Raw genomic sequence first — 23494 nt, forward strand, 5'->3', positions numbered from 1 at the left:
CGTAGCTCCCAATAACGTCGACTAGAACAGATCCATTCCAGGCACCTGCCAGAGAATATACCTGAAACTCACTGCCCTCTAAACCTTCACCCAAAGCTCAGCTGTACAGACAAAATCAGTGAAGGATTACAAGGAAGGTCATGCCATCCCGTCATGCTCTAGTAATTCAAATCCACTTCTAGATTAAGCCACCCCCTTACGGAACTGTGTACCTGCATCAGTAATTCCAGTTCCCAAGAGACTGGCATTAACTGAAATGCACTTTAAAATGACATTGGCTCTTGCTTGCCCTACAATTACATAACAAAGCCCCACTGTGCTCCTTTTCTGGATTCCAATAATATCCATGCATACATAGGAAAAAAAAAAAAAGATGGCATTGAGGACCATCACAAGAAGCAGACTGTGTGGGAGAATGTTTGAAGAACCGATGGTGATTATATCACCAAGCGGTTGAGATGAAAAGTAAGTGGGCATCAGCCCTCCTACAGGAATGTTCCAGTACCATCTTTTGTTGTTATCATCTTTCCCCCTTGCCAAGAAGGAGCAAATGCCCCTCTGACGGCACCTGAGCTTAGCAGGTGAGCGTAAGGTGACTTAAGATGCATCGTCAATCAGATCTGACTTTTTTTTACTTCCCAGCAAGAAGATGGTGATTGCACATCTCCCTCTAAGTAACATAAAGCAAATGGGTCAATAATGAGGCTTTGCTGTCTGATGGGGTCTTTGGAAGAACTACGCCAGGGAAAAAGGGCAGCCTCCTTGTTGATGGAGCAGCTTTGCGGAGAGAACCCCAAAGACCTGGAGGGGGACAGGACTGTCACAGGCAGGTCTCATGGGATGGTATTAAGTCTCTGATTTGGAGGTCACTGGAGAAGCAGCCTGACTCCACTCCCCAAATAACCCCAAATAAATCAAGCACAAAGGAATTTCCTCTGTAAAAGAAGGAGTGTATATCACAAAAGTCTACTTAATGGTGAAGCATGAGAAGCATTCCATCAACAGGAGAAACACACCAGAGACACCTAAAGAAACACATGCTTTTTAACACGGTTCAGAAAGGTGAAGCCACTGCTGTAAGACAAGAGGGAAAAGGGCAATTCACCCCAGCAAGCAAATTACACAGCGAGGGTACCATTTGTTACCCATCCTATTGGAAAGGTTTTTTAAAAAGGGAAATGTTCCTGAGAGTGCAGGGGAAAAAGCCACAGGAGATGAACTGATACCGTCTTCCCAGGAATGTGGCACTACATACCCAAAGCCCATAAAAGCATACACTGTTCAACTCAGGAAGGCTATGGCTAGGAATCTGCGGGAAATGGATGAGGACACCGAAGTGTCAAAAGAGGACACTGATTAGAGTTACTGACAACAGCAAAAATCATTCAAAATGTAAATTTACTTGCCAAATGTCTGTTCTGGAGATACTGTTAAGTCAATTAGGGCACATGTGCAGAATGAATGTTATATAACTATTTATAATGGTGGTATACATTTGCTGACATGGGAAGGTGCCTATGATCTTGCATCGTCTAGGAGAGCAGGCCACATGCCATGTGCACAGGGGGACTGCATGCTTGTGGAAGGAAAAAGCACAGAGTGTAGAAATGGCTGGGAATATACACCCCAAAATGTGAGCAGTCACGTTTTCCAGTGGGTATTTGGGGATTTTCATCTTCTTCAGTATGTTTATTTCTAACTTCTTGCCAATCACTGTGCAATTTTTTTAACGTCTTTAAAATGAAAAGCTTAACACTGTGATATAATCAAACAACCAGCTAATACTATATATTCTAATCTACGCATTTGTCTACAACAAGGCAGATAAACATCACGCAGGATTCATGGAATGCGTTGTTCTGGAATAGTCATTACACCCCGTCTTCAGGTTTTACCAAAGCTTTCTAAAAGAGCTCACCGTGGGTGGAATGTCTACTTTTCCCCCAATGATGAAATTAACTGCCTTTTAATCTATCTTATAAAACTCACCAGCATAAGAGATTTTATTACACAGAGAAAATGAACTTGCCTCGCAAACTGGTATGTGTTCTTACCGGACAATAAAAACTGACTCATGAATTGCATTTAATTCTTGTTTTTGTTCTCAGCTGCTCGAGCTGACCCTGGGTTCCCTAGTCTAGATTTTCAGACAGATCTCTTTTTCTCCTCCTTTCTCTTTTACTACTTGCTCCTGTCTTTTTACTCTCACTTAAAATTTTTACTCTCATTTAAATACTACTTTAACCTCTAACAGAGCTGAAAGGCTTGACTGTGCTGGGACCCCCTCTGCCCCTCACAGCCCAACACCTGCTAATTTCTCTGAAGGAGCAATACTCACATGTAAACTTGGATGATAGGTCAGCACACCATTGTCACACAGGGTGACGTATTTCTTTTTCCATTCTTTGTTCAGTGATTTGCCACTTCGCTTCAGCAGCATGCCCTGTAAGGAAAAAGGAGGCAGGCAGAAATTAATAAATATAAATTATAAAGTCCTGTGTCCATTTTTTAAAAAAAGAGTAGGCACAGAGGTAATTTTTAAATTGTTAAACTTTCATTTTCCCTATGCCATCTTAAAATGGAAATGACACATTTTTAGCTTGGTAATTTGATTTTCTCCTTTCTTTTTCATGCAGTGTATTTATATCAACCAATTTCCTTTCGTGTATGTGTGTGTAGAACTTAACTTTATGACATTAATGAGTGCTAAGATATGCCATTGGTTCAATAAATATAATACAAGCCATCCTGATGTGCTACATCATACCTTTTCTTATAACTAAGTTATAAGCACATGGAGCCCCTAAAGGTATTAAAAAGGAACCTACATTTCCTTTTCTAAAAATAAGACAGTAATCGGGCTTCCCTGGTGGCACAGTGGTTGAGAGTCCGCCTGCCGATGCAGGGGACAAGGGTTCGCGCCCCGGTCCGGGAAGATCCCACATGCCGCGGAGCGGCTAGGTCTGTGAGCCATGGCCGCTGAGCCTGCGCGTCCGGAGCCTGTGCTCCGCAACGGGAGAGGCCACAACAGTGAGAGGCCCGCGTACCGCAAAAAAAAAAAAAAAAAAAAAGACAGTAATCATATTTTTACCTTATGATATTTACAAATAAGAACATTTTTTATAGTTTTTCATTTCAGATCTTTATTTATTAAAAATGAAATTCCAGGGCTTCCCTGGTGGCGCAGTGGTTGAGAGTCCGCCTGCCGATGCAGGGGGCGCGGGTTTGTGTCCCGGTCCGGGAAGATCCCACATGCCGCGGAGTGGCTGGGCCCGTGAGCCATGGCCGCTGAGCCTGTGCGTCTGGAGCCTGTGCCCCGCGATGGGAGAGGCCACCGCAGGGAGAGGCCCGCGTACCGCAAAAAAAAAAAAAAAAAAAAAAAAGAAATTCCATTTGCAAACTTAGCAACGGCATTTAATAGAGGAACTGTGTATAATTTACTTTAACCTATTTTTAATGAAATCACGTTACGGCTTCTTGAAAACCATTCAAAACTTGAAACCAACACACTTCTGAAGTATATTTAATCCAGTCTTCCTTAGATGACCGATGAGAATTTATTCTTGTTTTAACTACCAATTCCCAGCAAACCTTCTGCCTTGTTTGTAGGTTCTCCTGAGTTAAGAAAAACGAAGGCAGCCCTGAGCTCTGCCAGGCCCAACACCTTGACTTTGCACTTTCTCTTTCCCTTTTGGGGCTTCGCGCCTTCCTTACTCAGTCAATTTCAACTTGAGCTTTCATATCTGGATTCGTCTAACTCCTGTTCACAGAAAAGAAGGAAAACAGAAGAACCTCCTTCCTTGCTCTTCCTCTTGCTGCCCATTTATAAACCTACATGATGATAAATATGACTGAGAAAGCATAAGACTAATGCTAGTGAATTCACCCAGATCGAGGCAGAAAGAAAGTTGTAAGTTTGAAATAGAATCCGACACCTCAAAGAAGCAGAGGCATCCTGAGTCCCCTTGGGAATTTTTACCAGCCTGCATCCGCCTCCTGATTCTATTGATCAGGAACCAAAATACAAGAAAAAAATCAAGTAAGCATTTTTTATGCAATAGAATTAAGTTCCAATTAATTACCAATATTGTGACATTATTTTTACACCAAATGTTACAAATATAATGGATTATGAACCAACTCGGAACTCTGACCACAAATGTTTATTGTCGCTGAAAGAAAATATTTCAAAGTTTGAGGCAACCCACAAGTAAACCTTTGGAAGAGCATTTCTTTCCAAGTTCTTAAAGAAAGCATGTGACATAAAGCTGCAGACCTTGATTTCTCGGAATCTCAACCAATATAAACCAAACATGGCACTGAAACCAACAAAGGGAAGCAGGCCCAGAGGAAAATTTTACTTACATACCGAGGCGACACAAGTTCCAGGACATCGTAAGAACCAGTGGGAGAGGGGTGGTCGCCATTGGTGACAATGAATTAGTGACAATGAAAAAGCAACACTTAAAATCATGAAATGTCCCTCCCTGGTGGGATTTCTAAGATATTAAAACTTAGCCTAACCGAATGTGACACAAGTTCTCCTGCAGGCTCACATTTTCCCACCACCATCCATTTTAGCTGGAATTCCAACAATACCAGGGGCTGGGGTTACTATGTGTCACTGGTGGCTGAGAGCCGCCCTGGGCCTCAGAAAGCTTTTCCTCCAGCCTCAAACGAAATGCAGGCCGCAGGACACACCCCAGGGCTCCGTGCAGATGGACATACAGAAGTCTTTCAGCTAGCACGTGGGCACTTTCAAGAGCAAATCCTACACTCCCCGGTGAAAGGTATAAAGACTTATTTCTTAAGGGAATAAAGGGAAAACTTATCAGGAGGCCACGTGAAGAGACGACGTCATAGTTTTCTGGGAAATTAAATTAGGCCAATTTGTTTGGTCGTAGGAAAACGTAATGTCTTGTTGAAAAAAAAAAATCCAAATCTTGACAATCTTAAGTAAATTCCGTGGTTCACCTCGCAGGATTATCTCTGATTACATGTACTATTCAAATGCTGCAACATTCAGCAGACCTGAACACCCTGGTGGCCTAGGAGCCATATTTCTGCCCTTCAGCCTTGGCCCCAGCTGGGTTTATTATCCCACCCCTCACAGAGCCCACCCCACCAAGACTGCAGTAGAGACGGAACCGATTGGCCGCCTGGCTCCCCACGTCACGCTGCACGCAAGATGGGGTCGCCCAGCTGCTGGTCTGGGCAGAGCCGGACCAGGGAAGGCGCACTTTTCTTTCAGTGGCTTGAGCGCTAGCAGGTGCTGATGCGTTTCTAAGTGTCGTCATTTTTCTCTCTCTCACTCGCTCCCCGTAAGCAGCAGGGCAGGGGTAGCAGAGTTATGACGGCTCCCTCGTTACAGACGTGTACTCTGACCACAGAGGTAAGGGAGCTCGTTAGTGATGGGAAGTGACAGGACCAGCCACCGTGCCCTCTTCATTCCTGCCATTATACTGGGTGGCTAAGTTCTGGCCTGTGGGCAATGACCACAATGGTGAAACCGACCAGTGTCCCCACCACTGCCTGGCCTACAGCCTCGAAGCACCAGCTCCCTCCTCCCAGGGCACAAAACCCAAACGTGGGGAGCGGCGGGTCACCCAGGATCCTGGCAGGCACCTCCAGTCCGGTTCCTCTCTTGAGAGGGCACTGAGAATCCAGGATTGCAAGGGAATATAAAATACCAGTAGCATTTGGTCTGGTATTTTACATTCACGCAGTGAAAGAACAGATAAGCACCATTCTAACATGAACAAATTCAAATCTGTTCCTGAAAATACATTGTATATGGATCCAGAGGAAGGGGTTTCTGTTTGCTAAATCTTAAGAGTACGCTGAAAATGCCCTAAACTCTGAGTGTCCTGGAGAGAGGGGAGACCAGGATGAGGATTTATGGAAGCAAATCTCCAGCTTACTAAAAGATTCCAGGAAGCGGGGGGTCAGGCTGTTGCAAGTGGAGAAGGCCAGACCTCTTGATGGGGTGGAGAAGGTCAATGAGGCACAGAGGAGCCAACGGTCCAGGAACGGCGCCCCGGACTGAGCAGGGAACGCAGGGTCTGCATCTGCGTTTACAGGTTTCCTGATGACCCAAGAGAAGAAGAAAAACTGGAGCTTTATGTGACGGCTCCTTACTTTAGAATGTCAGCAACGGATTACACACCATCTGTGCGTAATTCAGGCCAAACCCAACACGCCTGCAGGCCAGACGCAGGCACCTCTGTGTCTGTGACCTCCGGCTAAGAGTTAGCAGAAGGCGGTAGCGGGGTCTGGACCAAGGTGCTGGACCTCCCACGGCTGGGCCACGTGGGACCTCCATCCTATCACCCAGACAACAGCCATCCAGAGGCTTGCACTTCCTGGAAGGGGAGTCCCAGGAAAGCCCAGGGCTGTGGATTAATGCCCACAGCTCTGGACGTCAGGGTCCACTTTTGCACTTACGTGTGTGAACCTTTAGAAAAGGTCAGCCAAAACACTAGGAGAAACCAGCAAACTGTGTGGTCTCTCCATAAATAATAAAAAGAGCCCCATCCTGAAAAACATGATGAGACACGAGGTCTTTGGTGAGTCAAGGGCGTGGGAGGCAGCAAAGCAGGATGAACTTTTGTAATCAGAGGTTCAACTGAACTTCAAATGAGGAGACTCAGGAAACAGCTTCTGTGGATGAAAGATGTGTTTCCTTTTGCTTTCTTTCTATTTTTTTTTCTTAAATTAATTCTGAACCCTGATTTTTATTTTTTTTTTTTGCGGTACGCGGGCCTCTCACTGTTGTGACCTCTCCTGTTGCGGAGCACAGGCTCCGGACGCGCTCACGGGCCCAGCCGCTCCGCGGCATGTGGGATCTTCCTGGACCGGGGCACGAACCCGTGTCCCCCGCATCGGCAGGTGGACTCTCAACCACTGCGCCACCAGGGAAGCCCCCTGAACCCTGATTTTTAGAGAGTATTTGTATCAAGTGGGAATCACAGAATCACAAGAGACTCTGGAAGTCAAACCATGCCATCCTGAATCTGCTAGACCAATATTTATGCTTGATCCCTGCCCGGGGTCACCCTGCTCAAGAATCCCTTGGGACAGTGAACCCATGGGCCTGGACCCCTAGAGCTGCCTGAGCAGGGCTCCACTGCCCTCCGGGGGGCAAGCCTGGTCTGTAACTCTGGAGTGCAGCCTGCCCCCAGCATGCCCTTCTTTTGAGGGACCAAGGACAGTTGCCACAAAGGCCCAATGAGATGTCACAGAGCTACACAGCCAAGCCCCTTCTTAGCCACAGACTCCTCCCAAAGCAAAAGGTTCCAACGCTCTGACACAGTGGGACTCTCCTCTTGAGCACAGGCAGTGTCCCCCAAAGTGCTGAAGGGAGAGAACCCACCACCTCCCTTTAGGACAAACTTCTACTGATGAAGCAGGATGCTCTAACATGCTAGCAGCCCCTCACTGCAGGCTGAGCCCCTACACTGGATCCCCCATGCTTCTGCCATCCCAGACTTACACAATTTCTACTCTAACTACCAGGAAAATGGAAAACCCTAAAAATAGTTCATTTTAAACTTTTGAAGGACACGAAGCCCTGATCCCACAAGCTAGAAGATGACAGAGGCCGGAGGCGCTCTGCCAGAGACTCACGGGCGGGCAGCTCCCATCAGCGAGTGTAAATGGCCCTTCTGATTCTAAGTCTCTTTGATTCTGTGTGACCCAGGGCAAGACCGCATGGCAGAATGTCAAAATGTATACTTGGTCTATCTTTCAGATGCCACTTTTGTACATGTAAAAACGATTTCCTGCTTAAGATCGTTTCTTGTGGACCAGCTATCCCTGTGTAGACATCAATTACAGTTAATGCTTTATTTGAACTTCGTATGGCTTATGCATCTGTTTTAAATATTTTTTATTTCAAAACAATATTGGGCTCATTGTGAGCCAGACGCTGCTCTAAGAGCCTTACAAGTAAGTATTAACTCACTGAAAGCTTATGACGACCTGATGGTAATTACCATGACTATCCCCATTTTACAGATGAGGCCACTGAGGCACAGAGAGGCTATGTAACTTGCCCAACTCACACAGCCAGCTTGGTAGCTGATTTCAAGACAGCTTCCAATGCACCAGGCTTCGTGGTATTTGTGTCCCTGTGTAAATCATCCCACACTGACTCAGGGGTGCCTGAGACTCACTTTAACCAACAGTAGCAGTTGCAGTGATGCTACCTACACTGGATTTAAACCTTAAGAAATCCTGGCAGCTTCTGCTTTGGGGAGCTCTGACCAAGAAGCCATGCTGTGCTCTGTCCATAGTCCTGAACCACAGAATTATGAGAAATAATAATAGTTTTTTCAAATCATTAGGGTTTGGGGTAGAGTATTAGGCAAAAATAGACTAGAAAAACAGAACTAGCATCCTGCATTGCTGTAACAAAAATCAAAAACACATGTAACTGGCTTGGAACCAGGCAGCTGGCTGAGGCTGGCAGGGACTGAACAGCTGGAAGGACTGTTCTCCCTGAGGTTGGAGAAAGGGATCCGACTTGTGTGCTGGCAGGACGGACAGTTAGCAGACCTGCTCCCCGTGGGAACATGCAGCACAGCCAGGATGCGCAGTGAACCCCTGGATGGACGTGGCTAAGATTTCCTAGCAGAATGCCAAACAGGCTAACTGCTCTGATGAACTCTGATGAGTCTGGGAGGAGGGAGAGGAGATCAAGGTAGTTTTCAAGCAGAATTAGAAAAAATATTTCTGATTTAAAAACCTTACTGGACCAGACCACGAGAAAAACTGTTTCTCAATCCCAGCTTCGCCTGCAGTAGAAAACTCTGAGAGTAAGAACTGGCCTCAGAACAAAGATCGAATCCAGGGAATGGCAGGAGATGTGATCTCAGACCCCACCAAGAGTGTGGCAGTCAGACCCCCTTCTTGAGAACTCAGAAAGATTTAAGCTACCCCCTTCCCATTATCAGAAGACCTGTGGATTAGAGACAGGAACCTGTGGACTGGTTTTTGCCTAATGGACAAAACTTGTAATTTGATACAAAGGACACTCACAAGGTTTTTAAAGGAATTACACCACTTTGGACTAAAAAGCACAGAGGGGACTTCCCTGGTGGTGCAGTGGTTAAGAATCTGCCTGCCAATGAAGGTGACTCGGGTTCAAACCCTGGTCCGGGAAGATCCCACATGCCACAGAGCAACTAAGCCCGTGCTCCACAACTACTGAGCCTGCGCTCTAGAGCCCGTGAGCCACAACTACTGAGCCCGCATGCCACAACTACTGAAGCCCGTGCACCTAGAGCCTGTGCTCCACAACAAAGAGAAGCCACGGCAATGAGAAACCCGAGCACCGCAACCAAGAGTAGCCCCTGCTCGCCGCAACTACAGAAAGCCCAGGCACAGCAACGAAGACCCAACACAGCCATTAAATAAATAAATAAATAAATAAACTCATTAAAAAATAAAATAAAATAAAATAAAAAGCACAGAGAAGTTTCAAAATGAAAAGAGGCCCTGGGCTTTCAACCCAAGTACAGGCTGAGAAAGCTACATAGCTGTGGACACAGGCCACTTCTTATGGAGAAGGAAGGTTGACTCAGATAGCAGAGCCCAGGGCCAAGGAGGATGCCCCTGGGAGCAGAACACGCCCTGTGCTGTGGACCAGTAATATCTAGGTGTTCTGTCCTTCTCCTCCTTTTTGGAATAAGGTACCTGCTGTGGTTCTCCTGTGCTGGTGTCAGCACCGTGAGTGTGTGCGTGCGTGCATGTGTGTTTTTGTGTATGATAACTTGTCCCTTGAGTACCTGCTCTTCAGATGGAAAGGTCATATCCCAGGAGCCTCATCTACATGTGCACCTGATGTAGATGACAGCCTGAGCCAGATGCCACGATGGAATGAGACTTGGTGTATCTGGGGACAGGGTGAGGGTATCTTGCACGTGGGAGGGCAGATTGAAGTAGCTAGTCTCCAAAGATGACCCTCAAACACTCAGCTCACTCTGTCATCCCAGGCCCTCAGACTCAATTTAACTAGTAGAATGTGGTGGGAATGATGCTATTGTTCTGGCCGAAGCCTTAAGAAGGCCTGGAAGCTCCTGTTTTTGTGCCCTTGGGCGTCCTAGCATCCTTGTAAGAAATTGGACCACTTTTCTAGGGAGACAGTGAGAAGGGAGAGACCCTGAGACTACATGGAGGAGAATCGGGGTCTTGGATACACGATGGTCGTCGACCTGCTGGCGTCAACCCCCAGCCGTAGGAGCCACGTCTGCTGAGGCACCAGATGTGACTGAAGAAATCATCTTGTATGCCCCAGCCCTAGAAGGCATTTTGTGGAGCAGAAACGAGCGGTCCCCAACATCCCTGCTCCAAATTCCTGACCCATAGAGCCATAAGCAATAATAAAATGGTTACTGTTTTAAACCACTATGATTTGGGTTAATTACCAGCAACATATAACCAATGCAGTGGGGCGAGCCGGGAGCGATAGTCTATACTCATAACCGGAAGCTACACCACCTTCCTGTGAAGCATTTCACCCTCCAGACCAATTCAAAGCTTTAACATCTTTTACTAGTTTGCATAGTAAGAAATTTAAGGGCTTTGTGACATCTCAAATATTCCTCTTCTCTTACTTAGAAATGGCAAACGTTGATCTAATTGCTACCACCTCATTCATTTACTGATGCATCAGAAAGACTGATTTTTAATGCTCTACAACCAAAACATCAGATTCTAGGCAGGCATTTCTTGCTTTTTTGGCTCAGGGAACTTTTTCTATGGTGGAGCAAAGAGTAGAGTTGTCTTTTGGCTGCAATCTCTTTATTAGTCATGTGTATACTCTGCGTAGTCCCAAGTGGTCATTGAAAGCCAAAAGCAATGTTAAGTGTACAAGCTTTAAATAACTTACAAAGTTAATGTAATGAATGTAAGTGCTATCTGAAATCCATCACTCAGTGCCCGCTGCAGCCCCAAGCTGTGATAAAACACCACTCATAAATTTATATTAAAACTCTGTTCGATAGCAATTATTTACCAACAAAGATTTACTGATTGCATTAGAGGCTGGGGGTCTAAAGCAGGCAAATCAGTCTTTGTTTTGAGTTGCAAGGACCAGTGGCGTTGGCATCTGTGAGCACAGAGATCATCATGACACCGGAGGAACATTTAACAGCCAGGGTCCTACGAGGCAACGGAGGACCAGCCAGCTGCAGGCTGCGCCACGGAAAGATCAGACCATCGACAGACACATCCACGAAGCACTGATCTTTGCTCTGAGGCAGCATTTCTCATCTGCTTTAACAGCCACTGGAGGCCATGCATGCATCTGACTGAAAGCAAAGGAGAGGCCATGTGTGATTCAGCAGTGATATAAATTGAATTATCCTGCTGCACTTGAGGGGGTGCCAATAGCTTCCTAATTACCAAGTTTAAAAAGATGATAGTTTTTCCAGGGTTTGAAATCATCCACACAAGTTCAGAAATGTTTAGTATTTCTGCTTCTAAAAAAGAAGTATGGTTTGAGTCCTTCTTTGGTTCTACAGTGAACACTTGTTAAGGGTGCCTCGGGGACTTTATGATTTGCATTCTCAGTAATTTTGAGTAGATTCTCATGATAGCAGTTAAAGGTTTTCTGTGGAATTTCTAAAATGTCGCAGAGAAAAGCTGGCATCTTTACCTGAGATCCAAAGAGTAAGATCACCAATCATTCAATTTTCACACTTGCATTTAGTACTTTTATTCCCATCAAGATTTTTCCTGTAACATGTATTATACTTGTGGTTTACTTACGTTTTGTTGACTTAAAGAAAAAAAAAAAACTAGGAAAGGGCATTTGGGTGAGTGGTACCTTTCATCATTAGAAACTGGGGAAGCACAGGAGTCGAACGACCATACAAGGGACAGGGACATTCTTCTCCCCTGTCAGGGGCTCCTGCAGAAGCCCCTCCAGCTGGGCATCACTCCCCGCTGTGTCTCCCCCGATAGCCCACTCTTCCAGAACGAAACTTCTCTCTCCATCCTATTCCTGCTCTCTCATTAGGCTAAGCTGTCCCTTGCAGATAACAAATATACACTTTACCAAGAGCATGCCTGGACCCAAAGGAGTGGAAATTCACACACACAAGTGTCTGTTGCAGGAGGTGAAGTCTGTGCCCGCCTCCCCTCACATCCTTCCATCACTTACACATGGGACCGAGACGACATCAGCAAACTCCCCGTTAGGAGCATTGGGACGTATAATCCTGAGCGCTGGGCTCATCCCCATTTTAACAGGAATCTCAACGCCAGTGCACCCTACAGAGACTGTGAGCGCTGGGAATCCTGCAGCACTGGGGCTGGCAAAGTCTGGCCTGTGGGCCGAATCTAATCTTCTGCCTCTTTTTGTAAATAAAATTTCATTGGAACGCAGCCATGTCCATTCTTACATAGGGCTGCTTTCACCCAGTACAGCTCAGGAGTTGCAGGAAAGACCGTGTGACTTGCAAAGCGTAAAATACTAGCTATATGGCCCTTAAAAGGAGAAGGTTGCTGAGCCCTGCTATAGGATATGGAACCATGAAGAAGCAATTGGCAGCCACTGACTTAATTTACTTTATTTTTTAAAATAAATTTATTTATTTTATATATTTATTTTTGGCTGCGTTGGGTCTTCATTGCTGCACGCGGGCTTTCTCTAGTTGCGGTGAGCGGGGGCTACTCTTCGTCGTGGTGCGTGGGCTTCTCATTGTGGTGGCTTCTTTCGTTGAGGAGCACGGGCTCTAGGCATGCAGGCTCAGTAGCTGTGGCTCATTGGCTCTACAGCGCGGGCTCAGTAGTTGTGGCTCGCGGGCTCTAGAGTGCAGGCTCAGTAGTTGTGGTGCGCGGGCTTAGTTGCTCCACGGCATGTGGGATCTTCCTGGACCAGGGCTCAAACCTGTGTCCCCTGCACTGGCAGGTGGATTCTTAACCACTGCACCACCAGGGAAGTCCCAACTGACTTAATTTAAAGTTGGCAAATTCTGCTCTTTTCCCCCAAGTTCCCATCTTGCATCCTCCCCTTACTCCTGCTGAAGACCCTCTTACACTCTAGCACTCTATGGAAGCTGGGCTCTGGGCTTCCATAACCTCTGCTGAAACAAGCATCACCTGGACCCTTAGAATAATGGTTGTTCTGGGCTGAATTATATTCCCCCTAAATTTTTATTGTGAAGTCCTAATCCCCAGGACCTCAGAATGTGACTGCATTTGGAGATACAGGGCCTTTAAAGAACCTATGGCTAATGAGGCCTTTAGGATGGGCCCTAACCCAGAATGACTGATGTCTTTATAGGAAGAGATTCAGACACAGACACACATGGAGGGAAGATGATGTGAAGACACAGGGAGGGGCTTCCCTGGTGGCGCAGTGGTTGAGAGTCTGCCTGCCGATGCAGGGGACATGGGTTCGTGCCCCGGTCTTGGAAGGTCCCACATGCCGTGGAGCGCCTGGGCCCGTGAGCCATGGCCGCTGAGCCTGCACGTCCAGAGCCTGTGCTCCGCAACGGGAGAGGCCCCAACAGTGAGAGGCCCGCGTACCGCAGAACAAAAAAAAAAAAAAAAAAAAAAAGACACAGGGAGAAGATGGCCAACCACAAACCAAGGCAAGAGGCCTCCAAAGAAGGACATCACCTTGATCTCAGACTTCCAGGCTTCAGGACTGTGAGAAAATAAATGCCTGGGTTTTTTTTGTTTTGTTTTGTTTTTTAGCGGTACGCGGGCCTCTCACTGTTGTGGCCTCTCCCGTTGTGGAGCACAGGCTCCGGACGCGCAGGCTCAGCGGCCATGGCTCACGGGCCCAGCCGCTCCGTGGCATGTGGGATCCTCCTGGACCGGGACACGAACCCGTGTCCCCTGCATCAGCAGGCGGACTTCTCAGCCACTGCGCCACCAGGGAAGCCCTAACTGCCTGTTTTTAAGGCTCCCAGTCTGTGGAACTGTAACCGAGCAGGACCCTATGGGGCCTTCCCGGGACAGATGCCCTCCCGCCCCCCATGTCCTCCACCTGTCCCTTGTCTGTAGAAAAACTTTAATAAAAGTTTTGAATAAATTTAATCAGAGAAGTGAGAAAATGCAGGAAGAAAACAGTCAAGCAAGACAAAGTAATAGTTTAGCCATTAAACAAAGTCAAGGACCTTTAGTTCCTCCTCAAGGGCTACAGATAATATTCTAAGTCTTATCCTTTGAGCTGTTTTGCAGATACTGAAACCCACACCAGGTGGGAGAAGTTAACTGCATGCTGCCCCCCAGCACACAGACCCCAGACGGGCTGGAACCAGAAGGCTGATGATGCTGACTCCCGATGACCTCACCACTAACCAATCAGAAGAGTGTCTGTGAGCTGATCACACACCCTCCAACCCCCCTCCCTCACCCTGTCTTTAAAAACCTGTCCCTGGAAGCCAACGGGGAAGTCAGGCCGTTTGAGCACCGGCTGCCTGGACCCCGTGCTTGGTGCCCTTCCGCTCACTACAACCCGGCGCCAGGAGACTGGCTTGACTGCCGGCAAGGGGACCCAAGTTTGCTTCTGGAACAGTACTTTGTTACGGCAGCCCTGAAAGACTAGTACAACGGTGTACAAACAGGTTGTAAGCTGCTGTAGGACAGAGAAATGGTCTCATCCACTGGCACCCAGCACGGCAGGTAGTACAGCCCGGACCTCACCACGAATGCCCTGCAGGTCTCCACGTCACACAGCATCTTCAGCTCTCAACTCCCTGCTCGCTCGAGTCTCACTTTTCCTCCCCAGTAGGACGTGTTCCCTGAGTATCCATCAGGCACCTCAAATACAGCACACCCCAACAGACTGGGAATTCTGGGGCGCCAGCTCTGTGGGAGCTGGCATGCGGCGAGTCCTAAATAATCACCCCAATTTACAGATGTGCCTGGTTCTAAACTATCTCCCCAAATCCGGAATGTCTCCAAATAGCAGAGCAATCCATCAAAAAACCTAAAACCAAAAACAAAAAAGCAGGGAGGGAGTAACGACCCGCCCCTCAATTACAAGGCCATCGAATCACATCGGGATGAGGGACCCACCTATTATAGGTTTAACAGGAAAAAGCAAGTGGGACAAAAATGACAAGACTATACACCGTGGATCAAAACAGCTTGTGGTTCTAGACGTAGAAAAATACTCTTAAGTAAAAGAAGAAAGTCAGTATAACAACCGTTCATTATATGCAAGAAGATAATTTTTATTAAATGGTCTCCCCAGATGCTCCTCAAACAGAAAAATTCTAGCAAATTCATACACGTGAGGCTTGGCTGTCAGTGTTGGTAAAAGGAGACGGACCAATTTGACCAGGACCTGCAAGCTCTGCCACGACTCCACCATTTTAACTTTCCACCTAGTTTAGAGTGTTTCCATAGAAACAGCAGGAAGCCCCTCTTAGCTGAGCTCTTTTTTTGGAATAGTAATATCTGCATCCCTAGCCCCCCATCCAGAGGATCTATTACACCACAAATGGAAGCTTCGCTCCAGCCTGTGGAGGGAGTTGGGGGACGAGGCCAAGGGACCAGTGAGGATTCTGGATCTCTAAGCAGCTTTCTGTCATTCTGCCAGGTTGTAGGGTACAAAGGGTTCCACTTTAATTGAGCTGTCAGCATCTCCGGCAATCCTATAAAGCCTCGATTATGCACGGCGGGGTTAGTGACACACTTGTTATTGTGGTTGCCCTATTTGCGAAACCCAAGCCTGCACCACGCGCGGGTCAGCTCACCCGCGCGACCTTCCTGTCATTAGCCGCGTCGATTTCTACCTCACCGCTGAGAAAATCACACGGCGCGGCTTCAAAGCGCCGGCCGGGACTGGATTCGACCAGGAGCTAATCACCCACAAATCCAGCTCAAATGGCAATAATTGGCTAAACTGCTCCCCTCTCCAGAGCTCAGCAGTAATTTGGGATAATAAAGAAAAGAATTATTCAGCCAACTGCCCCGGAATGGATGCTTTGTGACCGACACACTTCACATTTTAATAATGATGGACACGGAATCCAATTTAATTCCGTGTCAACTGAATAACGAGACGGAGAACAATGATGGGGAAGGGAAAAAAGTTTGTTGGTTTTTTTCCCCCTTTTTAGAAAAGCACGTTAACCCTGAGGAACGCTGAAGAGATGTGAACTTCCCGTTAGGTCTGGCTGAATTATGAAGTCCCAACAAGAACCAAATGAATTCTAAACAGGGGTGGAAAAACAAAACAATGAGGCTGCTATATATTGGGATAATTTAAAACAACAACCAAAAACACTCCCCTCATCGAACGAAAAGAAAGGAAATGAAGAAGAAACCATTCCCACCAGGATGGACAGATCCTTCTTGATTTTTCTAGTTAACAGCATCTCTTGATCACTTCGTTTGTCTTCCCTCTTACCCTGCCTCTTTCTGCCACCAGGGTTGCGGCAGCTGGGATGAGAGCTCTGCCCTAACGGCAGCCTGGTGACACCGCTGCGGTCACCCCGCAACACTGACTGCCGTCCGGGGGCCCAGCGGGCGCGCGGCAGAGCAGGGCTGCTCCATCATCATCCCAGTCCTGACCTGTCCTCCCACCCAGACCGCCCCTGGAGGCGAGAACCACAAACAAAACCTGCGGGCTGGAGATGGACTCCACTTGCTCGGAGCCGGTGAGACTTCTTTTACTAAAGAAAATCAAACTGAATTCAATCCCCCGCCTCGGAAGCCAGGACACCCCAGCGTCCAGCCGGGTGACAGCGTGAGGCCGAGGATGGAGGGGCCCCTTTGTGTGATGGGGGGCATTGCCCCAAGTACAAACTGTGGGGCGACACATGCGAACGTGTGTGTGCAAACGTGGCAGAGAGGAATTCCTGGACAAGCAACAATAAAAAACCTGCGGCTGCTTCTTTATTCAAGCAAATGATCCCTAAATCCAGTCATCAGCCCCCATACGATACCCACCAGGGCGACTGTTAGCGTGCGTGTGAGCAGGGTATGTGTGGGACATGGAGGTTACCTGGTGTGAGACATCAGGTGAGCTATGAGTAGATTTTACATCTCCACCAGCTAAGTATTAGTCTTCTGCAGGGGAGATGTGTCTTTTCTCCCCTAACCAACACTTCTAAACGTGTTCTCCTTGGGATACACTCATTTCTCGCTTCCTTCTCGTTTCTCTCCTACCTGTCTGCCAACTGCTCGCCCACCTGCTTCAGATGCTGCCACCACTGAGACCTGGTTTCTTTCCAGGTTACACTCTGCCCCTAGAAAGTCACCCGCAGCTGTGGACAGCTCTCCCAGGGCCCCCCAGGTAGCTCCTTCCCACCGTGTTCAGGCTCCCCGTCACGCCCAGACCGGGCAGCACTGCCAAACTGGTGAGAGTTGTCACCAACCGTGGCGCCCCTGCCCCTGCCTCTCTCACCTCCTCAGCTGGCGTCTCCTAGTCAGCTTAAGTCCCCCCAGCTCTGGGCCTGCTCTGCCCAGCGGAGTCACCACGAGCCCCGGGTGACAAGTCAGGACTCCACCTGTCCTCAGCTCTGAGGCTTGCTGTAGGTGTAAACCAAAACCACACACCAGATTCTGAAGGCTTAGCAGGAAAAAAGGGCAACTTTTTAAATTGGTTACATGCTGACATGATTTAAATTGGGATAGACTCAGTTAAACAAAGCATTATTAAATTTCATTTCACTTTGTTCTTATTTACTCTTTCTAATATGAATACCAAAAGAGGGGTGCGATTGTATCTGTGGTTCACATTCTGTTCCTATCTGACACTGCTGCCTACCCAGATCACATCTGATCCCCCGTCGGGCTCGTGGGCTTCTGTAGCAGCAGCTTAACCAGGGGAGAGACCATTCTCGTCTTGCTCATTTTTGTTTCCTATAGCCTGGCACACAACAAGTGCTCAAAAAAATGCTGTTGGACAAATGAACACATAACTGTATGACATAACCATCGCCGTGAATGGTAAAAGGTTTCATGGAGATTAAATAATTGTGCAAGGTAATATGGCCAGTGAGGAGGAAAACCCAAACTTGCATCCACATTGTCTGTAGGGCTCCAATCCTCTTATGGCAACCATGTGCCTTGCACTACACAGGAAAGGTGATTAGAAATAGCACGCTCGTAAGGAGATCTCATCAGACACCAAATCAGCACAAATCGTCCTCCTGTACACGTGGTAAGTGTGAACTGCTACTTTGGGTACAGGGATGCATAAAGAAGAACACCACGCGGGGCCTGCCCCTCTGGATTCTTCTATTTTGGAAATTAAGATGTGGGCACACGCAGAGGAAGGCAATTCAAACCTGGATTAGAGTTTCTACTGGAGAAATCAAAGGAGGGAAGGATTACTCACTTTGCTCCTGGTTAAGAAAGGAAGAAGGTTTGTGCAAACAGCCATGTTTCGCTTTTAAGCCGAGACTTAAACCAGGGGTGGCACCCACTTGGCGGGCGGGCTCCCACGTCGCCACCCCCTACGGCACTTGTAAGGGCGAGCCTTGAGCTTTCTCAACACAGCCCTCCAGGCAGGCTCTACTGTGGATGAGAACCAGCACAGAACAGGAATCCACAGCCGTCCCGCCCCTGATACTGCTAAGCTCTGGTCTTCAGAAACATTCGACATGCGATCTTTTTATGAGCAGCACAACTGTTTCCTTCCATGACTATCTTCTATCCCAACGATGACGATGATTGCTACGACCACTGTTACTACTACTTAATTTCTTGGAAACTGAATACTGTTGTGAACTGATTAGAAAATAAAAGAGACAAAGACAGAGACAGAGAGAGAGAGACAGAGAGAGACTGCGTTTCTGGAAAACCAAAGTGAATCTAGTCAGTGCCATGTCCTGGGGCTGTGTGTCTACTCAGAGTTATCACTGAGCGCCCAGGACGGCAGGGTCTCTATAAGCTAGTGGGTTAGTTTCCATTTCAGACCATTACCTGCCAGGTGCTCAGTTACTAGGTTAGTCTGGCTGAAGGGGGCACCCCTGCTCTCAGTCTTTGCCTAAAGGAGTGAGTTCAAACAAAGATACCCAAGACTCCCAGGACAGGGTGCAAAATGATTCTCTTCCACCCAAATGGTCTTGTTGTCTTACATCTAAGATGCCAGGTGGAACTTTTCTACAGATTCCAGTGTCTTCCCCATCAGTTTCATTGGAGGAAATGTCAGATTGCTGAAAACTGTCATCGAACGGATATATGTGCTTACAAGTGTAAATACGCATAAAGAAGGTAAAGGGCCATCCCTAGAACTACTCCCTTGGTGAGCAGGAACTAGCAGGCCCACCCATCCACCAGCCGCCCACCAGGGTCACCAGTGGGTCCTTTCGCAGACAGCAGTCAGCTCATGTGTCTGAACACACCTGGAACCAAGGGGAGGGAAGACAGCCGTCAGCGTGCAGAGCCCCGAATTGCAGGCAGGGGCTACCCTGCTGAATACACACAATGCATGTGGGTGACAGAGGTGATGGTGACTGCGGGGCAGCTCGGATGTGCTTCTTTTCTACCAAACAGCCTCTACCCATGTGTTCTGTGCTCCAGCTTAGAGGCTGTTGCCGTCAACGAGAAACGTGCTCCCTAACTACGGAGTAAAATCGAGTGGCGTCCATCACACCTTACTGATATAAAAATTCTGGATAAAATTCTCAGCAGTCATGAAAAATGTGCTTAAGGAAATGTCCACATAAAAAAGACTAGACCTTATTTCACGCCAAAGTCCTCAAATACCAAAATTTAAAACATGAAAGAGGATGAAGTCATGTTCAACCAATCCTCTGATGCATCACATTAGAAAAAAAATGACTCCAATGGTCTCACTCTAGAAGTTGATTGTTAATCAGGACAATTTAATGATGAAACACTGCAAGTATTGTGTCAGCAAGTTAAAAATGGCCTTGTTTCAATACAAGAATCACTCGGTATATACTATATATAAAGTGTTGTATTTCATGCCCCATTTACTGTAACACATTAGTGGGTTCAATCATCAAGTAACAACTGTTTCCTTGCCGGGCTCAGATATTGGGAGGGGGGGTGGTGGTCTGCAGTGGGAGAAGAGCCCCTGTAGGCTCGGAGGGCCGTAGGCACGTACAGAGATTTGGTTCTGTTCATTTTATGGGCCCTTCAACAATATTAAATAATTGCACATCTAGATTTTAGCAAATAATACAGTCTTAGTGAATGCTTATTTTTTTAAACGCCAACTAACTGAAACACTATTTGACATGTTGTTCTTCACTGAATTATTTAAGATTACTCAGAAAGAAGACTAGATAGCAGAGCCTTCCTGCAATGATTTGATTGATTCACTTCACTATTAAAATGTCAGAGAGAAAAAACAGACTGCAAGAACTCTCTGCAAAGCAAAAAGCTGGAGAATCTTTAAATATGAACTGTTTGCAAACTCCAGTCACTTCTTACGTTAAAAAAAATCCAAAATTGAGACTAAGACAGGATATTTCACAAATTGGATTCTCTTTGGTTTAACACTATCCTAGATACTATTCCTATTTATCTATGATGTGAGAGTAGAAGGTATATGGGGAGACAGTGGCGATTGGAAACCTATGTGATTAGAAAAGCTCACTCGTATATTGAATCCATAAACTATCTCCTTGGGGGGAAAAAAAAAGAACAGCCACCATGGTTTCAGGTTGGTTAAGAGGTTTACAGGAAATGCCGGGCACTCATCAACAGAGCACAGATCTGTATTTTCCTTTTTACCTTGACTGCCAGGATGCTCAGAGATGTTACATTTTTCTGAGTAGGTTTTCTGGTAAGTGCCTTTTCCTTTGGTGCCTGGCACTTAACTTTTTATAGTTTTCACAAGTGTCTGCGTTTCTTTTAGTGTAAGATAAAGTTGAAAGAAGGAGAAGAAGAAAAACACTTGAGAGGAAGGTTTAGCCCCCAAACTCAGGCCATAAGAAAGCAGTTAAGAGACTGGTTTGGGAGGGAAAGGGAGCCCGTGTGGTTGGTGATCGCAGCCTAATTCTCCTTCAAGAGGCACCCAGTGGCAGTCACACAACCTCTGCTCGGTGGTGTACGCCTGGGCTCCCAGGCAGGACCCGAGCTGCCCTCGAACCTGAGCTGTTTGTTACTTCTTGCTGCCGAAAAGAGGCTCGGAGCCAGGGCTGAGGCATTTCGGTCTTTGAACTGCTTTCAGTGCTGTGAGGGGCAGACCAACGGCTCTCCAGACAATAGTTCAGAACTTGTTCAGCAAAGCTTGATTTTTTTGCCTTCAAAGGTTGAAATTTGTTCTACAGATAAAAGTAATGCCTTCAGGGAAAATAACTCTAAGGCATTCCTGACAAATTCAAGTCCCTCTGAGCATCAAGCTACTATTGTGCTAAGGTACAGTCAGCTATGAAATACAGTTAGAAAAGGAAAGCCAGAACTTAAAAAAAAAAAAAAAAAACTGCCCAGGAAAAACAAGGAAGTAGAAGGCGTGATGCTACTTGGTTGTTTCTATCTGAAAGCTGGCAGACCCAAGAACATACACATTTATAGAGGTAACATGCTCCCATGTTGAAAGGGGAGGGAACAAAAAAAAGAGATGTTTGTAGATTTTAAGATGCGGGCTCTAATAGGACAAGTAAGAGCTCTTCTTCCTCAAGGACAGAGAATGGTTCTCTAGCCTTGGCAAGTATTTCCTCCCATTTAACTTCTTTTAAAACTTCTCATGGGTGGAGAGGGAGTTAATAAAAGAAACAATATGTATAAGAAAATGCAAGGTGCCCAGACTACGGCTAATAGAATTTGATGCTGGCTTTAATTTTAATGAAGAAAGTTGCCAGTAGCAACAGAACTGTCAGCAGCCGCCGAGGACCATTAATAAAGACAGAGATGACATTAGTGCCCTGCATCAGTACAAAAGGTTCCCCTCACTCCATGCTGTGCTAAATTGGCTGCCCAATTTTTCTTAAGTGTCCATTCTATTTAGAAGACAATTTATTAATTTTTGCCATCTATTGTCAGTTGACAGGCCATCATTTTGTAGCCCGAATTTTAGCTGAAAACTAATTGAAAAGACGGGCAGTATTTATGAGGGGCATTATTTGTCAATTACAGCGGCAAATACTCCTTGCTACCACCGATTTTGATGTCCCAGCTCCCTGGGTGTGAGGACTGGTATGGCTGGCATTAAAATATGAGGGAGTCTCTCCCAGCTCATCAGCTCATCAATTTCACAGGCACGGAGGGAAACCACCTTCATGTTATAGGGACCTTTCATGGTAGATGGATATGTTATAACTTTTGACAAAGGGGAAGTACACAGCAAGTACTGAGAACAGATAATTGTGCACACAAAATGTAATTCACTGCGAAATAATTCATATTCATTACTGTTTATCATCTCTGGGTAAGAGTCATCATAACGACTTAAACAGTCTGCTTTATTAATTTTATACATTTTAAAATAATTTCCCCTAAGTTACTATATTTCAAACAAATCCAAGTAGATGTATTTGCTCTGCCTGTCGATTTTCCAACTTGAAGGCTCAAATGTCTTTTGTTTTCAAAAAACACTAAGCCTTATCCTCCTTTATAAGGAAAACTGCTTTTACTCAGTCAAAACCCCTCCAGAACCTTGCAGCTAAAATGTTTGATAAATATCTATCTCTGAAGATGTTAGGTTCCTATGCTACAGTATTATCTTTTCATGTTTTAACTAATGTTTCCAAAACCTTGGATACAATGTGAAGAAGCACTGAACAGTAATTTGCTTACCAACTAAAGAAAAGTTAAATGAGTTTTAATTTTATGTGCCCAACTTAAGTTTCTTTTCTGTAGTAATGTTGATGGTGGAATTTGTTAAAGATTGCTATATTGCCTGAATTGTGTTCCATTTGAATTTATACAAAGTTAAAGGTTTTAGCAATTAAGCTAAGCAGTTTCCCCAAACGGCAATACTAAATTAAATGACGTACATGGTGTCTTGCCAATTACCCAGTCCTCTGCCAGAAAAACGAAAATTCCCTGGGATCACCCAGGCAGCCGCGCGGAGGGTAGCTATGCTCACCTAAAACATTCAAACGCTTAAACAAAAAACATGGCACAGATCAAAAGAGATATTTCAGGATGAACTTCAGTAAACTTCTGGGTCCTTCAGTGCTTCTAACTGGAAAACCTTTCTTTGTACCCAATAAATTCCCAAGTGACTTCTGTGCTGAATTCTTGGAAATCAGTTACAGGCATACATAGAAAATGCTTGTATCGGTCTTTCCTTATCAGTAACTGACTGTGTATTTGCTGCCACCCCAAAGCTGACCAGCGGGCAGAGGGGAGCTAGTCTGTCACTCAGGTATGGTGCACACATGCAAAGAGGGACGACATGTGTGTGACACGCAAGCCATGTTTTCGTGCGCATCCACTTTTGTAGTTTCTGGTTTTAAAGTAATGGCTGTGGGACTTCCCTGGTGGCGCAGTGGTTAAGAATCCACCTGCCAGCGCAGGGGACATGGGTTCCAGCCCTGGTCCGTGAAGATCCCACATGCCGCGGAGCAACCTGTGTGCCACAAGTACTGAGCCTGTGCTCTAG

The 23494-nt window shown here is 46.3% G+C and overlaps 1 protein-coding gene across 2 annotated transcripts in view; it reads right to left on the reverse strand.

Moving 5' to 3' along the window:
- The window catches only part of AGAP1 (ArfGAP with GTPase domain, ankyrin repeat and PH domain 1), a gene marked incomplete at both ends in the record, with an annotated part of 558849 nt that overhangs the window by 199983 nt on the left and 335372 nt on the right, over positions 1-23494 (reverse strand). For both annotated transcript variants that reach the window (XM_079710781.1, XM_079710780.1), the window contains one exon: positions 2339-2443. In XM_079710781.1, the coding sequence (XP_079566907.1) occupies positions 2339-2443 (105 nt within the window). The remainder of the gene's footprint in view (positions 1-2338; positions 2444-23494) is intronic.

Source organism: Hyperoodon ampullatus (genome assembly GCF_949752795.1).
Source record: "Hyperoodon ampullatus genome assembly, chromosome: 8".
Taxonomy (NCBI): Eukaryota; Metazoa; Chordata; class Mammalia; order Artiodactyla; family Ziphiidae; genus Hyperoodon; species Hyperoodon ampullatus.